Source organism: Geosmithia morbida (assembly GCF_012550715.1).
Source record: "Geosmithia morbida isolate 1262 chromosome Unknown scaffold_1, whole genome shotgun sequence".
Taxonomy (NCBI): Eukaryota; Fungi; Ascomycota; class Sordariomycetes; order Hypocreales; family Bionectriaceae; genus Geosmithia; species Geosmithia morbida.
The window spans coordinates 1371381-1395694 of record NW_023336188.1 but is presented as its reverse complement, the minus strand read 5'-3'; the positions used below and the strand labels follow the sequence as shown (position 1 = coordinate 1395694).

General features: G+C 53.2%; 7 protein-coding genes across 7 annotated transcripts; 4 read left to right on the top strand and 3 right to left on the bottom strand.

The window, feature by feature from the left end:
- Positions 1–489: 489 nt before the first annotated feature.
- GMORB2_1171 (MFS transporter, SP family,ral alpha glucoside:H+ symporter) lies at positions 490–2570 on the bottom strand (the record flags this gene model as incomplete). The annotated part of the gene is made up of 5 exons (XM_035463153.1): positions 490–781; positions 874–1736; positions 1809–1988; positions 2072–2163; positions 2339–2570. The coding sequence occupies 5 exons, from the start codon at positions 2568–2570 to the stop codon at positions 490–492; spliced, it is 1659 nt and encodes a 552-aa protein (XP_035324577.1).
- A 1281-nt stretch (positions 2571–3851) lies between these two features.
- GMORB2_1170 (protein of unknown function (DUF1992)) lies at positions 3852–5342 on the bottom strand (the record flags this gene model as incomplete). The annotated part of the gene is made up of 1 exon (XM_035463152.1): positions 3852–5342. One exon carries the CDS (start codon positions 5340–5342, stop codon positions 3852–3854), a length of 1491 nt encoding a protein of 496 aa, XP_035324576.1.
- A 3046-nt stretch (positions 5343–8388) lies between these two features.
- Positions 8389–8947, top strand: GMORB2_1169 (SET protein; the record flags this gene model as incomplete). The annotated part of the gene is made up of 2 exons (XM_035463151.1): positions 8389–8442; positions 8522–8947. The coding sequence occupies 2 exons, from the start codon at positions 8389–8391 to the stop codon at positions 8945–8947; spliced, it is 480 nt and encodes a 159-aa protein (XP_035324575.1).
- A 1508-nt stretch (positions 8948–10455) lies between these two features.
- On the bottom strand, positions 10456–14193 carry GMORB2_1168 (uncharacterized protein; the record flags this gene model as incomplete). Its single annotated transcript, XM_035463150.1, has 2 exons — positions 10456–11331; positions 11560–14193. Coding segments are annotated over 2 exons (3510 nt in total), but the record flags the coding sequence as incomplete, so codon positions are not given.
- A 1039-nt stretch (positions 14194–15232) lies between these two features.
- Positions 15233–16755, top strand: GMORB2_1167 (argininosuccinate lyase; the record flags this gene model as incomplete). Its single annotated transcript, XM_035463149.1, has 2 exons — positions 15233–15498; positions 15627–16755. The coding sequence occupies 2 exons, from the start codon at positions 15233–15235 to the stop codon at positions 16753–16755; spliced, it is 1395 nt and encodes a 464-aa protein (XP_035324573.1).
- A 2813-nt stretch (positions 16756–19568) lies between these two features.
- On the top strand, positions 19569–21174 carry GMORB2_1166 (uncharacterized protein; the record flags this gene model as incomplete). Its single annotated transcript, XM_035463148.1, has 2 exons — positions 19569–19958; positions 20041–21174. The coding sequence occupies 2 exons, from the start codon at positions 19569–19571 to the stop codon at positions 21172–21174; spliced, it is 1524 nt and encodes a 507-aa protein (XP_035324572.1).
- A 1403-nt stretch (positions 21175–22577) lies between these two features.
- Positions 22578–23966, top strand: GMORB2_1165 (Uncharacterized conserved protein (DUF2183); the record flags this gene model as incomplete). The annotated part of the gene is made up of 1 exon (XM_035463147.1): positions 22578–23966. The coding sequence occupies one exon, from the start codon at positions 22578–22580 to the stop codon at positions 23964–23966; it is 1389 nt and encodes a 462-aa protein (XP_035324571.1).
- Positions 23967–24314: the final 348 nt, after the last annotated feature.

Below are 24314 nucleotides of genomic sequence, written 5' to 3'. Positions count from 1 at the left end.
GTTGCAGAGGGTATAGCGCCAACATACTAGTCTCAGAAGAAGTAATAATACAGTAGTATGGTGTACCCCAGACGCCGGAGTTGGGTGTCTGGAGACTGGCAACACCTCCCGCAATAGATGGGGAAAGGATTTTGACCAATAAATAATACATGCACCAATGATCATGTGTGCGTCCCATGTCTGAGTCGAGTTATATTCGTCGCATCACACCATGTGTCGAGCAGCCTCGTAGTTGACCAGACGGGTAATTCTGTCCTGCGGGGTAAAATTAGGATCAAATCCAAGTCTTATTACTAATATTATATATATATATATATATATATATATATATATATACCAAAACAAGTAGGTACGATGCACAGGTATGTATACATTCACCGTAAATTCATTGCGCCGTTATGCCAAATTATGCCAAAGCGAAAGAAGGAAACGAAGAAGAGGCATGCATGACAATGAAACAGTCCATGGTCAGACCGCCCTCACGGAACCTCACGGCTGATTATCGAGCTGCTTGAACTGGTCTATCACCTTTTCCTCAACGTGGTGCTGAAACACGTCGACCTTTGTCTTGTGAAAATCGCGGGCGGGCACCTTGCGCTCAAACAGGACGTCGAGCTCGGCAAATGTGCGGCCGTTGGGTTCTGGAAGCCGGAAGAAGGTGTAGATGATGCAGAAGAAGCAGATGCCAGCCCAGAAGAAGCCGGCATAGTTGCGCCAGTTCCATGCATCGGGGTTGAGCATGTATGGGGTGACGACGCCGGTAATGATGCCCACGACGTTGCTGTCAACGGGTCAGTGCACAGTCCAAGTGCGGAGGTAAATAAAGGAGCGTAAAAGAAAAGAAGGGAGGGAGGGAAGAAGAGCTGGACATACTAAAGGTTGCGACCCAGTACAACCGTCTTAACCTGTAGACGACGAGACGACAGCTCGGCGACAAGAGAGTAGGCGACTGTGCCGACAGTGAGCTGGTAAAAGAGGGCCCAGACGATCATGATGCTGCCGGTGGCGAGGGCGCCCTCCTTGCGGTGGTCCTCGGGAACGAGACCGAGAAACCCTAGGACGAAGAGCATGGCGCAGAGGGCGCACAGGCCGTAGAGGTAGAGCTTGCGGCGGCCGATGCCGAGCGTCATGAGACCCCAGGCACCAAGGACGCCAACAATGTTGATCGAGTACTGGCCCATGGCGAATGCGTATGAGTTGCGCTCGGACAGGCCGGCCTGCTTGAGAAAGTAGGTGGAGTAGTTGGAGAAGGAGTTGCCGCTGAGGTTTTGAATGGCCCAGACCATGCAGACAATCTCAGTGCGACGGAGGTCGACGCCCCTGAAGCAATCCCACCACGAGGCGCCCTTGGTCATCTTGTCCTCGAGGGCTGTCGTGTGCAACATCATGCCGATGGTGTCGTCGGCGTCAAAGTCGCTGCCGTCGCCGGGGCGTTGGCTCGTCAGGCGCAGGAGAGCCTTTTTGGCGTCTTCGATCCGGCCCTTGCGCACGAGCCACCAGGGTGACTCGGGGGCAAAGTAGATGCCGATGAAGAGGGGGACGGGCCACATCCACTGCAAGCCGTACGGGATCCGGTACGCCCACTCATCCTCACGGTCCAGCATGGCATAGATGACGGCCACGCCGATGAGCTGGCCGATTCCCCAGCACGCGTTGACGTACGTCGTCAGGTAGCTGCGCAGACCTACGGGGACCGTCTCGGAGGCGTAGGTGACGGTGATGGTTTGGAACATGCCCTATAGTGTGTGTCAGCCATTGGTCTTTGGGGGTTGGGCGATATGGACAGTGGATGCGCGCAGACTACTAACCCATGGGATTCCACAGAGAATCTCGGCGGCCAGAAGCGTCTGGACATTCTGGGCCGTGAAGAAGAGGGTGATGAAGGCGGCGAGCCAGACGAGGCCAGTCAGGAGGGTGCGACGGTAGCCAAAACGCTCTGATACGTAGCCATTGATGAAGAGGCCCAGGATTTCACCAACGAGGGCGCCCTGTATGATGATCATGGTAATCAGTATCACGCGAAATGAGATTGGATGAGATTGGCTGAGATGGGATGAAATGAGGAACTCACGTTGCTGAGACCAGCCTGCCACGATGCAGGAACTTCATAGGTGCCGTCTTCAAGCTGAACACCATATTTACGATTAAATTGGCTGAAAGCATCTAAGGGAGAGGTCAGTAAAATTGTCTGCAAGTAAGAAGGGTTAAAAAAAAAAAGGGGGGGGTAGTGGTGATGGTGGCGATGGTGGGGCTGGGAGGCTCATGTGAGGCTGTGACATGAAGATCATCGAGGTGGTAGTGCGTAAGTGTGCAGTGGGAGTGACCGAGTGTCACCTACAAAAGTTATTGACCAGCGATATGTCGTAGCCCTCCATAACGATGCAGGTAGAGATGATGACGCTGAAGAAGATGGCCTTGGGATAGAGACGAATTCCCTCGAGGAGGGTCATGTTGTGCTCCCTCTCGGCGGCGATTCTTGCATGATCGACGACATTTTTGTGCGTCTTTGACTCGGATTTCTCGTCATCGATGATGGGTTCAACGCCCGTTTCATGAACCTTGTCCCCCATGTTTCCTGTTGCGCAACGCCGCACGCACCGCACCTCTTCTCTCTTCTCTCTCTTACTCTCTCACTTGACGCGTTTCACACACACTCCCGGAGCGTTGGTATAAACAAGAAGGGGAAGGAGGAAAGAGGGTCGTTTCCTTTTGGCGATGGTTATCAAATCCAATTGGAGGAGCGCACAGCAATGGTGATGGAAGGGAGAGAAAAGACGAATTGTGGCAATGCCAACAGAAAAAAAGGGGTGGTGCCGCTACTACGGGAGACTCGGACCTGGAGATTGAATGAGAACAAGTAACTAGCAGCAATGGTGGTAAATAATACTCCGTAGTTTGAGCGAGCAGTGGCCAAAGTGGACGCGCGAGAGGGGGGAAGAGAAAAGAGAGGAGAAGGAAGAGTAGTAGAAAAAATTAATATGGGCCTCTCTTTTTCCAACTCTCGGTCTGGAGGGGGGGTTTTCTTAGAGGACGAGAGCGAGAGAGAGAGAAAGAGCGAAATTTATATTACACCGTAATACTGGTACTACTCGTCAGTAGTGGAACCGCACAAATGGGAATCAAAATCCATGGGAAATTCGATTTAGTCCGTGTCTACTCCGTAATATTAGTAGTTGGGATAAATCATAACCAATCGTCTTGCTGCCCGCAATAACTCCACTTCGTCGGCCCTGGGTGTGTACAACTACTCGTACATATATTTCCTGAAAATGGTCCCCTTGTCTAGGGTCCAGATGGCGAAAAGTACTATTACTCCGTGTTGTAATATACGACTATCTTGATGGTGCCAAGATTCCCTCTCCCATCTCCTCCCCCCATCACCAATAGTCTGTATGTGACTGGATCCTTCCGTATTCTGGCAGCCCCTCATCCCGTCCAATGATGCATCTTATCCCCCTTCGGATGCCCCCTCCCCCCCCTTTCAAGTCTGGGGTGCAAGTTGGCGTGCATCCGACCAGCCAGGAACCGAGGACAAGGTTCTAGACTGGGGGGGGGAGGGGGGGGGGGAACGACCAGCTTCGGCAAACGCGAGTGCTTTTCCCTTCACACCACTTTAGCCGTCACATGCCGCTCCATCCTGCCTTCGATACGGATGAGATCATGAGCCTATCTTGTCCTCTGAAAGCCCTGCTGGGCGGCTAATCTCGCTTCGCCCGCACGTTCGGGGGTCAATTTCAATTACGGAGTACTTCGTCATCCTCTTTGTACTAGTCCTGCAATACTCGTACGGAGAAGTTGGCAAATTCTAGGTGGGCTATATTGTCACTATAATGCGCGTGCATGTCTATGTACTAACCGCTCTTGCTGAGGCCCCTCATATCTCTCCACCACTCTTTGAACCCATATGGCTTGTCCCCAGATTCGAGGACACTAGACCGATAGTCGTCCCCCTTCCGGAAATGATCCATGAGCCCGACTGCCTTCTTCTCAGCAACACCGGCGCTCCCGGTACCCAAGCTCCATATCGCCGACGCCGCTGCCGGGTTCTTCGGCCTGGTAGCCCTGTCCTTGATCTCTCCGGCCACCTGCGGCGCCACATCCGAGAAACACGACGCCAGCTCTCGCTGCAGAGAAAAGTACGGTTTCTTGGCCAAGTCCGGCGCCATGAGGTTATAAGCCCGTGTCATGGCGTTGAGCTCGTTAATCGCCAGAGTCATATACGCCTTTTGGGCCTCTTCCCATGCGGCATCACGAAAGGGTGCTATTCCGTCGTGAGCAGACGCTCCTTCTTCGTTGCTGTCCTCGTTCTTGTTTTCGTTGTGGCGCTCGTCCACCTGCTGGCGCATTTTGACCATGACGGGATCCTCCGTCACGTTTGTCGGCACGGGAATCTGATCCACGCTGCGTAACCGAGGGTTGTTAACCCTCTCTGCCTTAGCGAACCATTCAGCGCGTTCCATCTGCTCTGCCAGAGAGCCGCCACCGCGCAGGGACGAGGCCGTGATGCTGTCAGCCACGTGCCGCTTCCAGTCGCGTCGGATGCGCTCGCGGAACTTCCCTAGCTGCCGCATCAGATCCTGTTGCTTCTCGATCCACGGCGGCAGAATCTCCTGCCGCTGAATCATCTTGTTCATGATGTACTCCGTCGTATCGATGAACGGGTTGTCCGCTCGCGCATCGCGCTTGATGCTCGTTCCACGCGGGATATTCTTGAACTGGCCCCGGGCAATCGCGTCCTCAATCCTCTCATTGGCCATGGCCGCCAACCCACCCAGAGTGTTGGGCATGCCGCGCCGCACGCCAAATGGCGCGAACCTCTCGCGATACTCTTCGCGAAACCCTTCCTTTTCTTCTTCGCTCATACCCTTGGTCTCCTTGCTATTCTTACCCCCCTTTACTTTGCTTTTGCTGTTCTCCATGGATGACCTTGTCGGGTAGAAGTGTGCCTTGTCGCGCGCCCGGCCTGCCCGTTCCGCCGTGCTGAGGACTGGCTCCCTCTTGATGCGCATGTCCACGGGCGGCGGCTCAAACTTGCCTCGCTGGCCAGAGCCAAGCGGCTTCTTGGAGTCATCCAGCATGCGTAGCACCGCATCTTCCGTCGACTCCTGGCCAGTCCAAGGTTGAGCCATCGCCGTAGCTCTCGTCCCTACTCCTGCCGCCGCCGGCATCCCCACCTCAGCAAAAGCCCCAGCAAACTGCTGTCGGAACTTGGCGTCCTGTACTCTATCAAGGAGCTTCGCTTTAAGTTCCTTTGAAAAGCCGGCGTCCTCGATTGCTCGTTGTCCCGCCAGGCCACCGCTTACCATGGCCTCTTCGGTCGCCTGTTCGAGCCGCCGGCTCATGGCACCTAATTGCCCGTCGCCGTCACGGCGAGAAGGTGATAACCTATCCTCATCTTTGCCATTTTCCGTGTGTGTTTCCGTAGTCCCACCATCTTGTTGTTTCCCTCGCTGTTGAGAGCTGTAGCATTCCGTGCCTGGCGACCACCTCGTCGTATGCCGGGTGGGCCTGCGACATGAGCTGTAGATCCTTGGTTGTCGTCGGCTTAAGCGCACTGCCATGGGCACAAATTTCAGGCACGTATAGGAAAATATACAGTCCTATCGTTGATTAGGAGGAGACATGGAATAGAAACTTGGTGAGCGCGATCAAGAAGGTGATGCAGAGGTGAAGTTAGGGGTCAGGATACATGAAGTGGCGGCTGACCAGATTCGAATATTAGTCATCCTCTAGTCCTCTTATTGAACTCGGGGTGGTGGGCTGAGATGCTGAAGAGTGAGAGGTGTGGACCATCTGGACGTATGGCGAGTTGTCTAAGCACATAATATTCATGTAGTCCGAGGTGATGACCAATAAAACCCCGCTATGTGCTACTATGATTCTCTCTTCTTCTCTGCTCTCCATTTTGTTTTGTCTTGCTCTTGCTGTCTTTACCATGTCCTCCTATTTTCCGCAAATAAAGCCTCAATGGCCACTCTACTTAAGAAAATAATGAACGAATGACAACCCGATGCAGTACCAAGTCTGGTTTCTCTTAGTCTCGGAATATACTCATATCCTCATGTTGGTATGGTGTAACACCCGCGTTTGCAACATGCATGATTGGCAACTGTTGAGGTTGTGGCTTGACAATCGGTGGGTGAGGCGCCTTGCCCTGATTCGACGGAAATAGAAAGAGTAGCACAAAATAAACCGCTCCTTTTCTGTGACGGCAAGAGTAGTCGTTGTCATTGGCACTTGCCGGAGATATGGGATGAATGTTTTCACGTCTCCCCAATCGTGAAGCACACTACCAACGCCTGCTTCCCTTACACTGCATCAGGCAAAAAGTTTCTCTGTCGCCATAGCTCCATTCCCTACCAATGGACTTACTTCTTCATATTCTGGACGGCACAATCTGCAGGCTGCAGGTTTGCGCTTGCTCCGGTGGCCAACTCTCCCCGTGTTGTTGGCTACCCTCCCATCTTTATATCGATATATAAGGGCTCCCTTTTCTTTGATTTCAACCCAGCATGATATCTCAACACCATAGTTGCTCTGGTCGTCTCTTCTCATAATGTCCTCTTCCTTCTTCCGTTCATCAGCCACCCAGATCAAAAGCACGAAGTCCACGATGAACATCGACGACGTGACCCGCGTATCCGACTATGCTGTCGTGTTGAAGAAAGCCATAGCTGCCAATGAGAAAGCTAAGCAGGAGAAAGACAAAAAGGCCACAGCACACCCCTCGCCTGACATCATGATCCGGAGCTTCTTAAAGCCGAATGGCAAAGCAATTTCGCATGATGATGGACCGTTACAACATTATGACCACTCAAGTTCCGGATCCGTACAGCCCTTGTATGAGACCACTTGATCAGCTGCGTCCCATCATGATTTCTGACATGACGCTGGAAGGGCCACCATGTCACCGTTCGAGCTGTCACACCACCAGACCGCATAGTTGCTATCACAGCCATTGTCGAGGATCGGCAGGGGACTGCTGTTTTGCTTCAACTCTATAACAAACCTGAGGAGGATTTGGTACCCGCCGTGGAGCTGATTCACTGGATATTTGTGTTGATTCTCAAGGAACCGTTTCTCAAGTCCACGACATCTGGAATTTATTCTTTGACCACTCACAATGTCGGTGACGTTGTCTGGTTAGATGAATCCGATGAGCGTATTCCCAGAAAGTGGCGACAGCCATCATCGCTGTGGGGTAGCAGTGCAAGCCTTCGATCCCTGGGGAATGACGCTGTCGAAAAAGGAAAATGGGCCGAGTCTAGAAGATTGTGAGTTCCCCAACCACGTTTCTCTAACTCGGTCATATTATGCTGAAAGAGCTTGATCTTGACCTTCCACAGGTACTCGGCAGCCATCGAGACTGCAACTACTGTTGAACAGCAGCTGGCGTACCTCAACCGCTCTCTATCCAACCTCCGACTCGGTAACATTGAGGATGCAGTCACCAACGCCTCTCGGGGCGGCGATCCAGAAACGCTATCTGAAAAACAGCTCTTTCGAGAGGCACGGGCGCTATACGAACTGGGAAATTCCAATAGTTGCTTAGACAAGCTCAGCGCTCTCAAGAAGGTGAATCCCGCCAGCCCGGCCGTGGAACCCGAGTTGGCACGTGTCAGGACCAGGATGACATAACAGCAGACTGGCTCGTATGCATTTCATCTGATGCTTAAGCAAGCATCCAAAACACCTCCGTTGATTGACTGTGCTACATTCTGCGCCCCCGACGAGATTCGTGAGTCCCCAGGACGGGGCCGTGACCTCCTCACCACACAGGCAGTGCGGGCTGGTCAATTAGTACTCTGCGGGAAAAAAAAAAAGCCTTTGTGTATTTCTTTGCCGAGGGATAAGGCTCTTCCAGTATGCTCGGAATAGTGATGAACCTGAACACCAAGAGAATGATAGCGGGTGGATCTGCCAAACTTCTTCCACAAGTCGTTCAGAAGCTGTATCATAACCCCGAGGCATCATCGGCGTTCAAGTGTCTGTACCATAGAAGCTGCTTTCCTGAGGTTCTCTGTCAGAAATTGATGGCCACACAGTAGTCGATTCGTGAGTACACTATTCTGCACATCCTGCTGCATCCAAATGGTTGTACTGAATTCAAGTTCCCAGTCTCCTAGTAGAGAGTATCATCACTCTCAACGTAATTGGCGCCCCGAGGACTAGCTTCAACACGCTTGTGGACGTGACGGCCTCAATGGATAAGCCGTACACAACACGGAAAGATTGTCCAGGCGTCTCGCATCAACTATTCCTGCATGGGCAACTGCACTCGTTCGTTCATTGGAGATGCAATAATTGTCCGAGCCGCCAAGGACTGCCTGCGAGTGCGGAGCTCTACTTCCCATACAAGATCGTGAAGACGCTGGAGTCTTATAGCAAATGTCAAAGGGGCCTGGAGATTTGGGGCTTCATCTGCAGCTGCGAGCTCTGCGTGTACAGAAAGATGGATTCACCCACCAGCATTCGGAAGCGCAAAGACCTCTTGGCAAAACTGAGAAGTGCCTTTTGATAGCCCAATGCCGCTTCTCAGATCCAAACATTGCTCAGTAACATTGAGAAGACGTACCCCAAATGCGACGCTGAGCCGATTCTCCTCGAGCTCTTGGACCCTTACCTAGCGCTCGGCCAGGAACTCCGGTTCAAGAACAAGCCAACCGAAGCTATCAAGGCCTACGTTAAAGGGCTGAAGGGAGTGAGATACAAAATCGTCGCTAATCCTCCTCTGGATGAAAAGGGTAAACTTCAGTTCGAGGTCACAAGGTGGGGTATGCCAGACCGCCTTGTGTTCATGACGTTATTGCGCATACACGATGCCTACCTTAAACTGGCTCCCGAACTATGCCCTGCCGTCAGGGGCTATGCGGAAACGGCTTACACGATAATTGCAGGGGAGAGCGACACGTTTAACACCGTCACGGAGTTGCTAAAGGGTCGCTAAGCAACTGGCATCAGAGGTTAACCAAGTCATGCTTATAAATATATAGGGTTGGATGGCAATGGCTTCCGTATGCTTTGATCTAGTCAGACCGTAGACCGTACTTGTGGTCGCCGAATTTATAAAGTCACTCCGCGATTCCCTCCTTTGCTTTCCCTATATTGGGCCGATTATTGAGGGGCTCGTTAGGCTTGATATTCCGAACGATCTGCCTTGGCCAGTGCACGATCGTTTAGCATTACTTTTCCTCCTTCTCAATCGAGTCCAAGGAGCCCATTGTGTGCTCAAATCTTGGTTACTAGACCCAGGGCACCAGCATGCTTCTTGTCAAGTTAATGTGAGAAGGCGGCGAAAGCCGAAAACAACACAAGGCCCATGAGGATGCCCACGAGGGAGGACACCCTGCATAAGCAAGATCTACCAGTGTCCTGAATATCCCCTATCTTTGTCGGTAGTAGGAGGACTTCTGGGTAAGCCGGGGAGATGCTACCCCGGACTCGACCTTTCGGCCAGCTATATCTCGTCTTAGCGATAGGCGCAACGGCATACAACGACCAGATCTCACTACGCAAGTCGGTAATCGCATAAGTGTTTGTGACGCATTACCTGACTCCACAGGCCAGCCATGAAGGCGAGGCTGGACATGTTTCCCATTTAGATTGAGCTGATATACCCGCTCGTACAGCAAAGGGTTGCTACAGGTAGAACACCCCATGTATATTATATTCATGGGGCAGCTGGTCAGCGAGGCAATATATAGATGCCTCGATATGGCAGCACTTTTGCCATTGAGATGCACCGCCGACAGTGGAACATCATACTTGAAGTTGCGGTGCAGTCCAGCTTTACGCTGGGCGGGCCACCCCTGATTTCTCTCTCCACGACTTTGATACCGAGCCCCTTGAGAATCTTGATGACGATCTGTTAGTACGGGAAGACAACTGTTTCCGCAGCCCATGGCGTAGTTCGCCCAGGTCTCCCCGAGACGTTCTCGTATCGTCTTGCGGCCGTCAAATTCGACGATATGGATTAGTTGGAGGCCGGAGAATCATTAATAAGTCGGTATCCAGTTCCACACCTTGCACGCGATCAAAGACAAGAGTAGATCAAAGATGAGAAACCGGCGAGGGAGAGAGATAGAAAGAGCGTCACGCCACAGTCCCACCTCAGCCGGTCTAACCATCAGGTGTCGCCTATCGTCATGAGGCATGGCATTATGTGTTCTGTAGATACTGCTAACACTCAATCAATCCGGGCATGCTTCAATTCTTCGTGCGAAAGATTCTATTCCCCAATATCTCTGTGAAGACAATTCTCCTTTCCGAGAAGCGAAAAAAAAAAAAGAAAAAAAAAGAAACGCCTATAGCTGGTAATCAATACTAGTTATGGTACTTTTGTATATCCCCTCCCCCCCCCCCCCCCCCCCCCACGAAGAAGGTATATCAACATCCATTTTCCCCGAAAAGCCACATATTACTCTCCCCGTGATGAAAGAACGAAGTCGTTCAGTTTCAGATCCTTCCCCCCTCGACAACCTCCCTCTCCATCTCTACATGTCCGGCCTCGACGACCCTCCTCCTCTCCAAGATCCACCTCGTCTCTCCGCTTTCCTCCTCCTCAATGGAGTACGAGACACTATCGGCCGAGCTGCGAGACTGGTGACTCAAGCTGTGGCCCAGACCGGATCGCCGACTGGCCGCCGCAGCAGCAGCAACAGCGGCATCACTGCCGGCGGTCGAGGCCACGGGACTCACGGGGGAGTGGTGATGGTGGCCGCCGCGACCGTGGCTAGGACTGTGCATCTCGTCGGCCGGTGTGCCACAGAAGCCGCTGCTGACTGAGCGCCTGTGGGCCTCCGAGGCAGATCGTCGTGCGAGCATAGATGGCGAGGGGAGTGTGCTCTGGTGGTCCGGGTCCACGCCACCTCCCGGGGCAGACATGGTCTTGATGAGGGTGGGGCTGGGAAGCGAGTCAGCCCCGCCGCCTTCCAGGTCGAAGTTGAGGCATGAGCCTTTGCGGCCGTGCATGCTGGCTGCTGCTGCTGCTGCTGCTGCTGCTGCCGTAGACACAGCCCATGGTGAGTGTGGCGCTGTTACTGCCCAGGGAGAATGTGGCGTGTCGCCCCTCTCGGACTTGGGAGACCCAGCCTGGCTGGAGACCTGGCTGGCACTGGCCTGCGATCCACCCCATGCTTTGGACCGGAGGCGCATGAGCGACGACAGTGACATCTCCTCGTTCGTGTCCGACATCAGAGCCAGCTGGGCCAGGCCGGGGCTCTGGATCGGGGTTCCGAACCCGCCGGTTGGGCCACCGGGGAAGGCGGTCATGCTCATGACCGAGTTACGGTTCGAGTATTCGGACCGTTCCGTGATGGGTGTCAGGTTGGGCTCGCGGGAGACTATACGCCCACCGGGGGTGCCGTCTATGCCCCCCTTGGGGCCGAACACGCCGCCGTTGGCGTACTCATACTGCGTTTCATCCTTGCCGCTCCCGCTGCCGTTGCCGTTTTTGTTGCTGCCGTTGCCGTTGCCGCCGCCGCAGCTACCAGGCTTGTGCGGTGAGCCCTGCACCGATGCGGAGTAAAAGCCGAATTCCTGCCCGTACCATCCGTCCACGTCGTTGGCTAGCGCGCTGGCATTGGCCTCGGCTATGATGGCGTCGTCGTCGAGCTCGAAGTCATCCATGTTCTCGAACCCACCGCCAAACTCGTAGTCGTCCTTGTCTGCCTCGTATTCGTCAGGTTTCCACGCCGACTTGTCGTAATCATCGTGGCTTCCGTCGTCGCCACCGTCAACATTATATCTATTATTATCCTCATTATTGTTGTTGTCGCCGTCAGCCCCGTCATGGTGCTCTGCCGCCGAGGGGTCCTCCCCACCCCGCTGGAATTTGCCTGTCGCAGCTGCCTTGCGTGCCGCCGCCGCGAGGGCAGCCTGATAGGCCACCATGGGGTTCTGGTCTGGCAATGGCGCATTCTCCATGTCTTGGAACACCTCTGGCACACCTCCCTTCTTGACAGCTCCCTTGTCCAGGGTGGTGCCCGTGCTGAGTGACGTGTGGGCCGTTGAGCGCGTCACTTCCGACTGCTCGGAAAACCGCGACGTCAGGTCCGACTCCCGCTTTATCGACCCCCTCAGCGTCGCCTGCCTCTCCGACTGAGCTTGTGCAAAAGCCCCGGCAATGGGACGTCCATATTGGTCCGTGTCGTTGTTGTCAAAGATGGACTCATCGAATGGCGTCGCATCCCATGAAGGTGGCCTCGCGAGATCCTCGGCGAATTCGCCTTCAAAGCCGACAACCCCGTCATCGTAGTAAAGGTCGTCGACTTGGCCCGGTTGTTTCTTATTGTCGCTATCGGTTGATGCTGAAGGGGCCTGTTGGGTCGCCAGCTCTTGCACATTCATACCCTCGATCCCCAGTCCAGCTGGCGCGAGTTTGGGCATCTGCTGTTCCTGCTGTGGCTGTGCGGCAGGCTTTTCCGGCACTGGTGGCAGGGGTGATTCTTGTAGCTGCGACTGTCTGGCCGTAGACTTGCTTTTGAAGCTACCGCTGCCGACCTCGTCGTCGAGTGTCTTGGACGCCAGACCTCTTAGGTTTCCCTCGGATCGCTGGAAACTGAAGCCGGCAAAATTTTCCTGATCATTGTCGGGATCATCAACCTCCTCTTCTGGAAAGAACCCGTCGTCGTAGTCGTCGTAGTCGGCATTGACGCCCGGTATTCTCTCTTCCAGCCCGTCGTCATCCATCATGGCATCGTAGTCAAAGGAATCCTCATCAAAGTCGTCGAAGCGTGAGTCACGAGCGTTGTTGACGACTGGCTCCTCCCGCCCGCCCTTCTCAGCCTGATGCTGGCGATGGCGCTCCTCCATGGCCTTTTCCTGCTTAGCAGCGCCAATCATGTCGAAGCTGAACCTCGATGAGGTACTCTTCATATGCTTGGGCAGGCCAGAGATTCCTGACATCATGGAAACATCCGAGACGTTACGCGATCGCATGGGCGTCGCTGAGCTTCCCATACGAGAAGGTGTTGCTGCCGTGGAAACCGTAGAGACAGAAACGTTTCTGTAGGGAAGCGTTGTTGACATCGAATAGGCATCTTCCTGCTGGTGCTGTGGTTGCTGCTGTGGTTGCTGATATGAACGGCTATTTGCCCGAGTCCCCGAATGAGCAGGAGGTGCAACAGCAGGACTGACCAATGCATCCTGCGATTCACTAGAGGTCGCAGTGGAGGGGGGAGATTTGGTGGCAACTGTGGATGACGACCGACCAAGCGTCACCTCTGAGGGATCGCTGCCAAGGTGCGGCGACGCTTCGCTCTCAAAAACAGAGGCGGAGGCCGACGCAGCAGCATACGGTGTCGTCACAATCTGCGGAGAGACGGGCATACCGGCGGCTTTTGCCTCCCTGCGGCGCGGAGCGCTAAAGTCGTGGACGCGCGTTCCCCTGATACGAGGGTCGTAGACGGGCTCTTCCTTCTCGACAGAGAGTGGAAGAGGCGTCATGTCGGGGACATTCTGGCTAGCCTTTCTGCGCATCAACAAGGTAGACATAGGGTTCTTGAGGAAAGGCAAGCCCTTTCTGGTCTTTTGCGGTTCCGTTTGGCTGCTAGACTTGGTCGGCAAAGCGGCAGGTTCAGACACCATCCTCGCGCTGGCGTGGCGACGGGAAGCAGGAACAGAGCCGGAGCTCGGTGGCGAGTTCAGATCAGTCGGTGTGACGAAGGATGAGACGGCGGGTTTTCGCTCTGAGTGCTGCAAGAGCTGCTGCGTGGTCGGGATGCTTGTATTGATGGGCGCGGGAATCGGTCGCTCGCGATGACAATGGCGTTGGCTCGATGATGTGGATTCCGCGCCACTGGGGCCGTCAGCATCGTGTTGCTGGGCCGGCGAAGCGTGCGCTTGTCTGTACTTTTGCAGCGCTACGCCGCCGATGAAGCCCGAGTCCATGCTTCTGAATGACAAGGGTGACGGACGCTGCTGCTGTTGCAGTGTTGGTTGCTGCTGCTGATGCTTCTGGTAAGACCAATTGTCGGCTGGGGCAGACATGCTGACGGCATTGCTCGGTCGCGATTCGACAGATGTTCGGGTGTTCGTCCTGTCAGTGACGACACACTGAGACTCAGGCAACGATACTCGCGCTATCGGCGAGAGCGTCGGCGGAAGGGACGAGATGCCAGAAGATGGAGGGTGTCCATCTCCCGGCAGGAGTGACGAGGTCGTTGGCGGGGCCGTCGTGTCGAACGTATGGGGTTCTTGTTGGAGGAGGACAAGGAGAATTCTCGCAAGGGATTCTCCCAGGGATGAGACGGCCGGACGGTTCAGTGCTTGCCAGCTGTCAAATAAGGAAGAGATATTTGGCGAGCGGGGCCGTGTCAGCTTGAATGAGGATGATATTGTTTATCGTTTTCTGGTTCTTGGCGTTTTGTCGTTCTAATAGCTCCCCTCTTCTATCCGACGAGCAGTGATGGGACACGTCAGAGAGTTTCTCGATGGGGAAGGGGTGCAGTGGTACGGGTGCGACGATTGAAGGTAGCTGCAGGTTGTTCGTGGTACGACGTCAGGCAGCGAGTATTACTTTTTTCGATTTTCCCGAGTATTAATACTGCGGACTATATTTTACATATGAGCACACCCTTCTCTCTATAGCTGGAGAGAAACCCGGTGCCCCGCCGACGGTGGAACCCGTCACAAACGGAGGAAGGAACAGGAAAGATTGAACAAGTATCGATTCGGTTGCCTTTGATTAGATCAGCCAGACTCGGAAGGGTGGAGAGATACGAGTACAAACCACGCACAGAGATGTTATGAGCCTGTGACATTGCTAGTCAGTGGTGATATTAATACTCGTAGTGAGCTCGTCTGGTACATCTATCTGCTGTAGAGAACAAGAGAGGGGCAGAGTCAGTGAGTGGAGATGAAGCAGCACCAACAGCCCAAGCAAAGGGAGGGGGAGAGAGATTGGCGGGTGTTCCCACAAAAGATTTTCCTCTACGAACTTGGATGACACACGCTTTAAACACACTATCTCAACCTCTGACGACCTGCTCCCTTCCAACTCTTCGTTGCAAAATTTTCCCCAAGGAAAGAAAGGGAATATTGTCGAGTCGATTAGCCAGTGTAGGTAAATGCTTAATGCCTTATCCCTTCTTGCAGACCGTGTAGACCCATTGACAGTGATGTTTGATCCAGCTGCCTCTGTCCGAACGCTCCCATCACTTTTCACCCCGCCAACCACACGATAACCGATACCGGGACAGAAAAAGAACAGGAAAAAAAAGGGAAAAGCATCATGAGCTCCAAACCGGAAGGCAGCATGCTCTGGGGTGGCCGCTTCACCGGCGGCTTGGACCCTCTGATGGTCAAGTACAACGAGAGCATCTACTTTGACCGGGTCATGTACAAGCAGGACATCCATGGTAGCATCGCCTTTGCGCGTGCCAATGCCAAGTCAGGAATCATCTCCGAGGACGAGTTTTCCCAGATCGAAAAGGGCCTCCGCGCTGTGCAGAAGGAGTGGGAGGAAGATAGGTTTGAGATTGTACCCGGGGTTGACGAGTATGACTCCCTTGACTTCCCCCCCCCCCCCCCCCCCCCCCCCCTCCCTCCCCTCGCCCAGACTGACTCTGACTCTTTTGTCATGATGACGATTGTGGTGTCAGGAAACCTACTAACAAATGCAACAGGGACATCCACACTGCCAACGAGCGTCGACTGGGCGAGATCATCGGCAAGAACGTGGCTGGCAAGCTGCACACCGGACGCAGCCGCAACGAGCAGGTGGTATGCGACATGCGCATGTGGCTGCGCGACGAGCTTCGTAAGATTGAGTCACATCTCAAGGCCTTCTTGGGGGTGATTGCGGCCCGCGCCGAGAGTGAGATCGAGTACGTGATGCCCGGGTACACGCACCTGCAGCGTGCGCAGCCCGTCCGCTGGAGCCACTGGATGCTGTCGTACGGCCTCGCGCTGGCGAGCGACCTGGAGCGTCTGCGCGAGGTGATCAAGCGCGTGAACCGCAACCCGCTCGGCTGCGGCGCCCTGGCCGGCAACCCATTCGGCATCGACCGCGACATGATGTCGGAGGAGCTCGGGTTCGAGGGCCTCTTGTGGAACTCGATGGGCGGCGTTTCGGACCGCGACTTTGTGACGGAGACGCTGCAGTGGGGTGGCATGCTGATGCAGCACATCTCGCGGTGGGCCGAGGACCTGATCATCTACTCGTCGGCCGAGTACGGTTTCGTGCGCCTGGCCGACGCCTACTCGACGGGGAGCTCGCTGATGCCGCAGAAGAAGAACCCTGACAGCCTGGAGCTGCTGAGGGGCAAGAGCGGCCGCGCCTTTGGGCACATGGCCGGCTTTATGATGACGCAAAAGGGCCTGCCCAGCACATACAACAAAGACCTCCAGGAGAGCGTGGAGCCCATGCTGGACCACGTCAAGACGGTGTCGGACAGCATCCAGATCGCCAACGGCGTGCTGTCGACGCTCAACGTGGTCCCCGCCAAGATGAAGGCCGCGCTCGACCCCTTCATGCTCGCCACCGACGTCGCCGACTACCTCGTCCGCAAGGGCGTGCCCTTCCGTGAGACCCACCATATCTCGGGCCGCTGCGTCGCCAAGTCCGAGGAGACGGGCATCCCCATGAACGAGTTCTCCTTTGAGCAGATGAAGGCCATCGACAGCCGCTTCGAGGAGGACATCTCCGAGGCCTTCAACTACGAGACTAGCGTGGAGAGGCGCTCTGCCAAGGGTGGAACAAGCAAGTCGAGCGTCCTAGAGCAGATTGCTGTGCTCAAGGCCATGCTGGAGTAGGGGTACTCTATGGATCGGTATGCTTAGTAAAGGAAGGGAAAAGGAAAATAGAATAAGAAAAAAAAAGGTGCAATGAGGTTCAACATCACTTGGTATTATTTTCTGCTACAAGATCGAGCAGAACTTGGTGAACCACTCTCGTCCTTTGTTATTTCGGTACATTGTTTACTTAGTGCCAAGGCATGCCCATGTTCCCCAAGAGAAACAGCGAGTGGCATTGAATCCAGTGATATTCCCAGCCTTATGGGCCGCCTAGGATGCACGAGTAGAAGGACAAGCAAACACGTGACTTTTCAGGGAAAGTTGAACGAGCCACGCAGCGCAACATAAAGCAAGAACAAAGTATGTATAACAACAACACGTTATTGTGTATCTGACGGGTGACCCTTCGTACAACGCACGTGATGCGTATACGGATAGATCTGTAGTTGAGGTCTCTGATAGTTGCTATTTCTCTTTTAGGAAAGAGAAAGAAAACGTTGTACTAAACGGCCGTGCTCGGCCGTGCTCCACGACGTATTGAGCTTGTCGAGAAAGTGCTTCGTACATGTAATACAAATAATACTCGTACAGGCTTCGCCACTACGCATATCATGCAGCCAATAGGTAGTGATTAATGCTCCGTGATCTGTACACATATTCGGGGTCGCCTTACCCTTAACTATTACTCTCACTAATCCGCGGATGCATACAACCTCAGCAACGGCACTGACAGAAGGGAGAAGAGGGTTCATCATCGAACAAACACAGAGGCATCACCGAGTATTTTCTGTCGCATGAATAGTCAGGCCAGGTTGATGATGGTATCATACAGTCATTTGTTTGCGTCATTACACACATACAAACATCGAAGACATTACGGCGGTTTTTTCTACTGACCGGTTTGGACAGGGCGAGATACGACGAGGACTTAGGAAAAGAAAACAGAAGAAGAATATACTCGTATAGCGACAAAAAAAAACCCCTGCTCCTTGTAGTCCTCTCGAAAGCCACCAATAGCAACGTTTCTATCCTTGATCTTTTTTTATTCTTTCATCGACACGGACCACAACATATATTCAGGGGTCAATGCCCAAGGATGAAGACGTGTGGGGACCTGGAATGCCTAGGGTCTTTCGTGTTTAGTCATGTATTACTCCGTACAGGGAACTCGAACCAGATAATACATGGAAGTTTGCATTGTCTTGGTACACGAGTAATCTCGTACAGTCTATGAGTCGTATTACTCCGTAGAATCTCAGAGTAAAATGCTGTGGAGGCAAGATATAAAGAAATATTATGGACAGTAGAGACAACTACAGACCGGGACAACTACAGAGCCTTAGCGGGTTGCCAATTCGTGAACTGTAAAATTGTCAGCCGTAATACTGCCAGTCCGTGCCCTACAGGTAGTGGACTCTAGTGCTAACGCCTTGCGCTACAGTGTATCGAGGCGTATACCCGTAAACCTGGAGGTTGTAATGGCTCTAAAATCAGCGCCTGCCCAGCCGATTATCAGGGTCGTAACGGTGGAGCGGAACCAACAGAGTAGCAGTGCTGCTGTACGAGTGCATGTAGTAATACGAGTATAGATGGGGGGTCCCATAATACCTGTTTCTCTCTAGCTCTTACTCCTTGGTATGTATCCTCTTAGTATTCCTTCATATATCCCAGTATTATGAGTGACCAAGAGACTACCGACCTTTTCAGTTCATCGTAATCTTATTACAGTGTTGCCAGCAGTCCAACCGGAAAAGGTCTAGAATCTGATCTGTGTGGCCCGTCTCTCCACTCGTACTGGGTCCACGTTTTGCATTTTCCGATTCCTAATACGGTGGACCATGCTAGCAGCACTAGCAGGTATCACTACTTAACAAGGGTGGAAGGGTCAAGTTCTATAAGAAACCAAACTATAAGGATTTAACACCTAACACTACGAGTACTCCTACCATTAAGAGCATTGATAGTGTTCTAGTGCCATCACCCGTTTAACTTTTGAATCCCACGATTGCTCTATTTGCCCTTATTCATTGCCTGCTTTAAGTTATCTTTGTGGTCTGGCTTGTGTCTACTTCAACCCCGTTCTTTTTATATCTGATAAGAATATCTCTGCCTTCGGCCGGTAACTCGTTGGGGGGGGGGAATATGACAATCCCGCAGTCCGTACTAATACTACCTGTAGTAATACTACTACTCGTGAAGCTCTTGATCGATCCTAAGAAGCCAAGATTCAATGAGCCCGAAGATGCTGAGAGACCATTCCCTGCGTTATGGGGCATGCCTTCGGCTAGTAAAAATATCCGTATTGCTATCGCCGTACTCGTATATGAACGCTGTAATAGTGAGATTGAAACGGGCCAATACCGTTTTCATCTTGCCGTTTTCATAGCCCCTCTTTCCGCTCGTGGCCAGTCACATGACTATCATCTTCGTCGACCGTTCTTTCTTAGCCTCCTTCTCTTATCACCACCCCCTATCAATATTCTCATCACATACTCTCATGTCTTTCGTTTTCCTTCTTCTCTATTCTTCACTCATTTTTCCTACTTGTTCTGCTTTACGGGAACGATTGCACAACACTAGCCACGCCGATATAACTATTTAGCATCCCGAAACTTCGAACCCCCCGTTCAGGGTCTCCTCAGACGCGTCCGACGACCCACGAATCCGGAGTTCCCGAGCCGTCCGACATACAATTTCCCCCCGTTGGACTGGGCTGCTCTCCTACCTCTATTCCTCATGTCGTCGCTATTCTAGGGCTTGCTTTCAGATATTCTTCTTCCTTTTTTTACTACCCCCAATATCTCTCTCTTCCCCCTTCTGGTCTGGCCCCTATGGATGCTTTGTTCTCGAAAAAGACCCTTGGTCCGGTTGACCACCACCAGCCGCAAAAGAGAAGGTTACGGTTCGCCGCCGGCCTAGGATCTACTTTGTACAAAGGTGTAGCCGGTCTATCATCAGTGGTCGTGCGCCGGGCGCGACGAGGTGGGCTAAGCCTGTTACTGAAGATTCTGGCCACCGTGGTATCGGTCATCATCCTGATCCGACTCATCCCCTCACCTCTCAATGGGAGGAAGTCACCCGTACCGGGGTGGTTCAAGAAGAAGCCCGTGGCGAGGGGCGATGATCTGAGGATCGTCGTCTTTGGCAGCCAGGATGTCGCAGCCAGTTCCCTGGACTCGAGGCCGGGCGGGTCGACCTGGACCCACACGCTCTGCAAAGAGGTGAGTACATACACAATGATTGACAGCAGAGAAAAGAGGGTACGTGAGAGGTTATTGATGGCCGTTACTAATATGGAAATAGCTCAAATGTGGCACACGGCACTCGTTCATTCCCGAATATGACCGTGGTATAGGATTGACATCCAACAAACGATACGCGACCGAGCTCAAGACGCTGCAGAACTTCTCCAAGGAGGCCAACCTGACCGACAACCCGGCAGCCGACTATTCGTTCCTGTCAGAACAGTACCCGGGCGCGACAGATGCGCACGACCTAGAAGAGCAAGTACAGGACTACTTCAACACCGCCGGGCCCAAGCTGCCGCCTCGGGAGACAGTATACGTTTTCACCTTCGGCACATGGGACATCTGGAATCTGGCGGCTATGCCTTTAGAACGGGGTGAAGCGGTGGTGGACGATTTGGCACGCCTCATCTTCAACCAGACGGAGTACCTGTACAAGAAGTCGCTAGACACGCAGACGATTGCGCATTCGGGGTACTGGGGCGCAAGCATTGATCCCAAGGCGGGCAGGCGGGACAAGGACCGGGCGGCCAAGGAGGCGGCCAAGCACCGGCGCTTCAACGTCGTGATCCCCGAGCTTCTCGACATCTCCATGACACCGGGCTGGCAGTTCCGCCCGCAGCCGCAGTACCCGCACTCGTTGGCCGAGCACATGCGCAACAGTGCGCTTCTGACGATGCGGTGGAACGAGCAGATGCGGAGCGAGATGAAGAAGTGGACCATGAAAGGCAGCGCGCTACCCGAGGGAGATATGAGTGACGTCCACAGCGATTGGGCCAGTAAACAATACCAGTACCAGGATCAGGCAGACCTGTACCCACGTCGCATGGGCTACTTTGCCGAGACGTCGAGCCGCATGATCGAGGTGCTGGCCGAGGAAGACATGCAGAGGACGGGCGAGAGCGACAGGACTGGCAGGGGGAAACTGCCCGCCCAAGAGAAGCTGCGTTTCGGAAACACAAAACTATCTTGTCGCGCAAAATCTTCTCTGCTGTCAAAACTCTACTGGGGCAAGGACGCCGACGACAAGTACATGAAAATGGAGAGGTGTCCCCGACCCGACAACCACCTTTTCTACGAGCCATTCACCTACAATCAGCGTGCCGTCGATGAGATTGGCAAGATTGCTGCCAAGGGTGTGAAGAAGCATCTCTTTGGTATGAAAGTGGATGATGATGAGAAGGGCAAATAATAAGGAGGAGTTAGCCCCTATGTATTTTTCTTCTTCTCCTGGCTGGTATCTGCTTCTTGTGTATCCTCTACTTCTTTTTCTATCCTGATTCCTTTTATTGCTTCTCTTTTCCTCTGTCGGAGCGTTGGATACCTCAGAGTTGATTATTCGGGCGTTTATTCGGGGATTTTTGGGAATCGTTTGCTTTACTTATTTGTTCCATGACGATGAGGACCGAGAGAGGATAAAAAAAAAGATGAGAGAGACGTTTGTAAATATTATTTTTTCTGGCGAACATGTGTCTTTCTATTCCATGTCTATTATTTCTACATTACAGCCTTACTACTGGTACTGGCACGCAGGGGTACGAAAATATACGGGGCACCCTTTGAGTGACTGACTCTTCCGGCGTAGTGATACCACCAAAATGTTATCGTTCTTGTCATGTGCGAGAAGCATGAGGGAGAAAGTCCTGAGTCAAGCAGCATGTTAGCTGACTCTTGTGAAACATGTTCAAATTAAGAGTTTCGGTGAAAATATAGAGAAAGAAGAAAAGGGACGTCGTCGTAGTGGTCAAAGTCTTTAGGTTTTCAGGAAACGCTGCGGAGGAATACGCCGAATGAACGGTGAAGAGATGACGGGGACCGTGTGTACTGCTACTAGAGAGATATTAGCAATCTGCCGTAGAGTTCTACAGTAGATGATATTATTTGTGAAATACAATACGTAAAAGATGGGGAAATAAAGATGAAAAAAGCGGATGCTCTCAGCTCTTATGCGAACTGCTGATCAAGTGCCATCAGGTGGAGATGTACGGAGTACGGAGTAGATGAATAGTAAACAGCAGAACACAACCGAGATCACGAATGTTACAAACCGAGAGCGACTGCAATTGCCAAGAAAAGTAGTATTCGTGGAGTAGTATATATCATCCAGTCGCCGAAGGAGAAAAAATGAGCAAGACAGTCCCGAGGCCTGAACATTTGACAGCACAATGGCTCCAGGCCGTCGTCGTTCCCCCCAAAGCCTCCATCACGATCTACTAGACCCCCCATGCGGCCTGCCTCATCCAGCCCTGTCATTGATCGACAACCTTGCTGTAGCTTACTGTTAGGCGCGTCGAGATGTGGGAGAGGAAGCATCATGGACATGATTATCTCATGGATAATAGACATTTTCTTTCGTGTGCAGGCCCGCCCGTCTTCTCCCTTCTCCCTTCTTTATTTGGTCGTCTCTTGTCTCGCTTGCCCCTCCCATCAGCTGACGCCACCACACGAGACACTCGATACATATACCTCCTGACGAGACAAAGGGAAAACAACGTCATCTGCAGAGCTACGACTCATACCGTGTGATCTCATCTCTCGGTCATTCACCCTCAACAGGAGAGGTTGAAAGGCAAACGAATAAGAACAAGGCCCATCATGGCCAAATTCAACCCCAGCAAACGCGCCAGCGACCTGCAGCAGCGCACCCGTACAGACAACAAGTTTGACGAGTTTGAATCCAAGCTCCCCGACCCGAAATCCGACATCTTCAAGATGACCACGGCCGTGGTCCCCTCCATTCTCGGCTTCAGCAGTCTGGGGGGGCTGGTCAAGAAGATTGGCGATCTGAACCCCCTCGGGAAGAATGTCACCCGGGACGACATTGTCTGGGTCCTCGACAATACGGCCTTTATCAGGCCCAGCAAGGACGAGAAGCATGGCAAGACTGGAAAGACTTGGGAGGCTGAGTTTGTCGTCGCCGTCTTCGAAGGTGACCCAAACTGCAACGTCGCCGACATTGTGGCCTCCGTCGCCCAGACCATCGGGCTGGCCGACGACGCGGCCGAGCGCGAGACCATACACGAGAGAATCCTCCCCTTCCTATGGGATGTGCGCATGGTGCGCACCGTCAGGGTGTCGACAAACGGCGGGCAGAGCAAGCTGACCCCTACCAACGTCAACGGCATCTCGTCCCAGGTTCTCAAGGTGCCCGGTGCCGAAGGCGGTTCCCTCATCGACACCAAGGCTGTCGTCCCTGCTGGGACGGGTGGTATCCGTGATGCCAAGACATTCTATGCCGGCTCCGGGGGATGGGCCATCATATCTGGTAACCCTCTTCTTTCTTTTTCTTTTCTTTTTCTCCTGCCCCTCCTCCCCCCCTCCCGCTTCTCTTTTCTGTTACCGAGCTGCCTTACTGACAAGAGGAGGTTAAAAAAAAAAACAGATATCGATGACACCGTCAAGATAACACAGACAGGTGACCCTCTAGGTATCGTCACTGAAACGTTTGCCAACGAGCCGCGTCCCGTCCCGGGAATGCCGGAGCTGTATGCCGAGGTCAAGTACATGCTCCCTGCCGACACCCCGTGGTTCTACCTATCCGCCTCGCCGTACAACCTGTACCCTTTCCTCAAGGATTTCCGCGACCGCTACCTGCCTCCGGGGACGCTGGTCCTGCGCGACTTCAGCTGGAAGACGGTCTCGGGTCTGCTGTCGGCCCTGACCCAGGGTACCGAGGAGTACAAGACAGACAGGATGGCCAAGATCAACAGGTGGTTTCCCGGTCGCAAGCTCATCGTCGTCGGGGACTCTACGCAGTCCGACCCCGAGGCGTACGGGGAGGTCTACCGCACCATCCCCGGCTGGATCAAGCTCATCCTCATCAGGAAGGTCGAGGACATTGCCGCCGTGGGAACCGAGGAGAAGAACAGGCCTGAGCGATTTGAGGACGCCTTCAGGGATGTTCCACGGGAGGCCTGGCACACATTTACCGATCCGGCCGAGTGCAAGGCCATCATTGAGAGCGCCGTGTCCAGGAACCAGTGACTGCTCTACTGGAGAATGCTGACGGGCCTTGATGCCTGATACTCCCCTTTCTCTTTCTTTCTTTACGTCTCTCTCTTCTGTTCTCTCTTCTTGCTCTGTTTGCTCTACTTTTTGGATTATAGTTCATTGGAGACTACATATACCCCTTACATAGTGTCAATATATATGCACGAATACAGACACGATATCACGATCCGTAGTACGTATGACATCTCTTGACCATCCGCCGCGTGAGCATACATGATACAGATAGGGCCGAATCCGCAAGGCAACCCTCATATCTACGCATACCATCGCAGTCGGTTGGTGCGATGCTGTCTTGGTCGTATTACATTATTCCATGATATT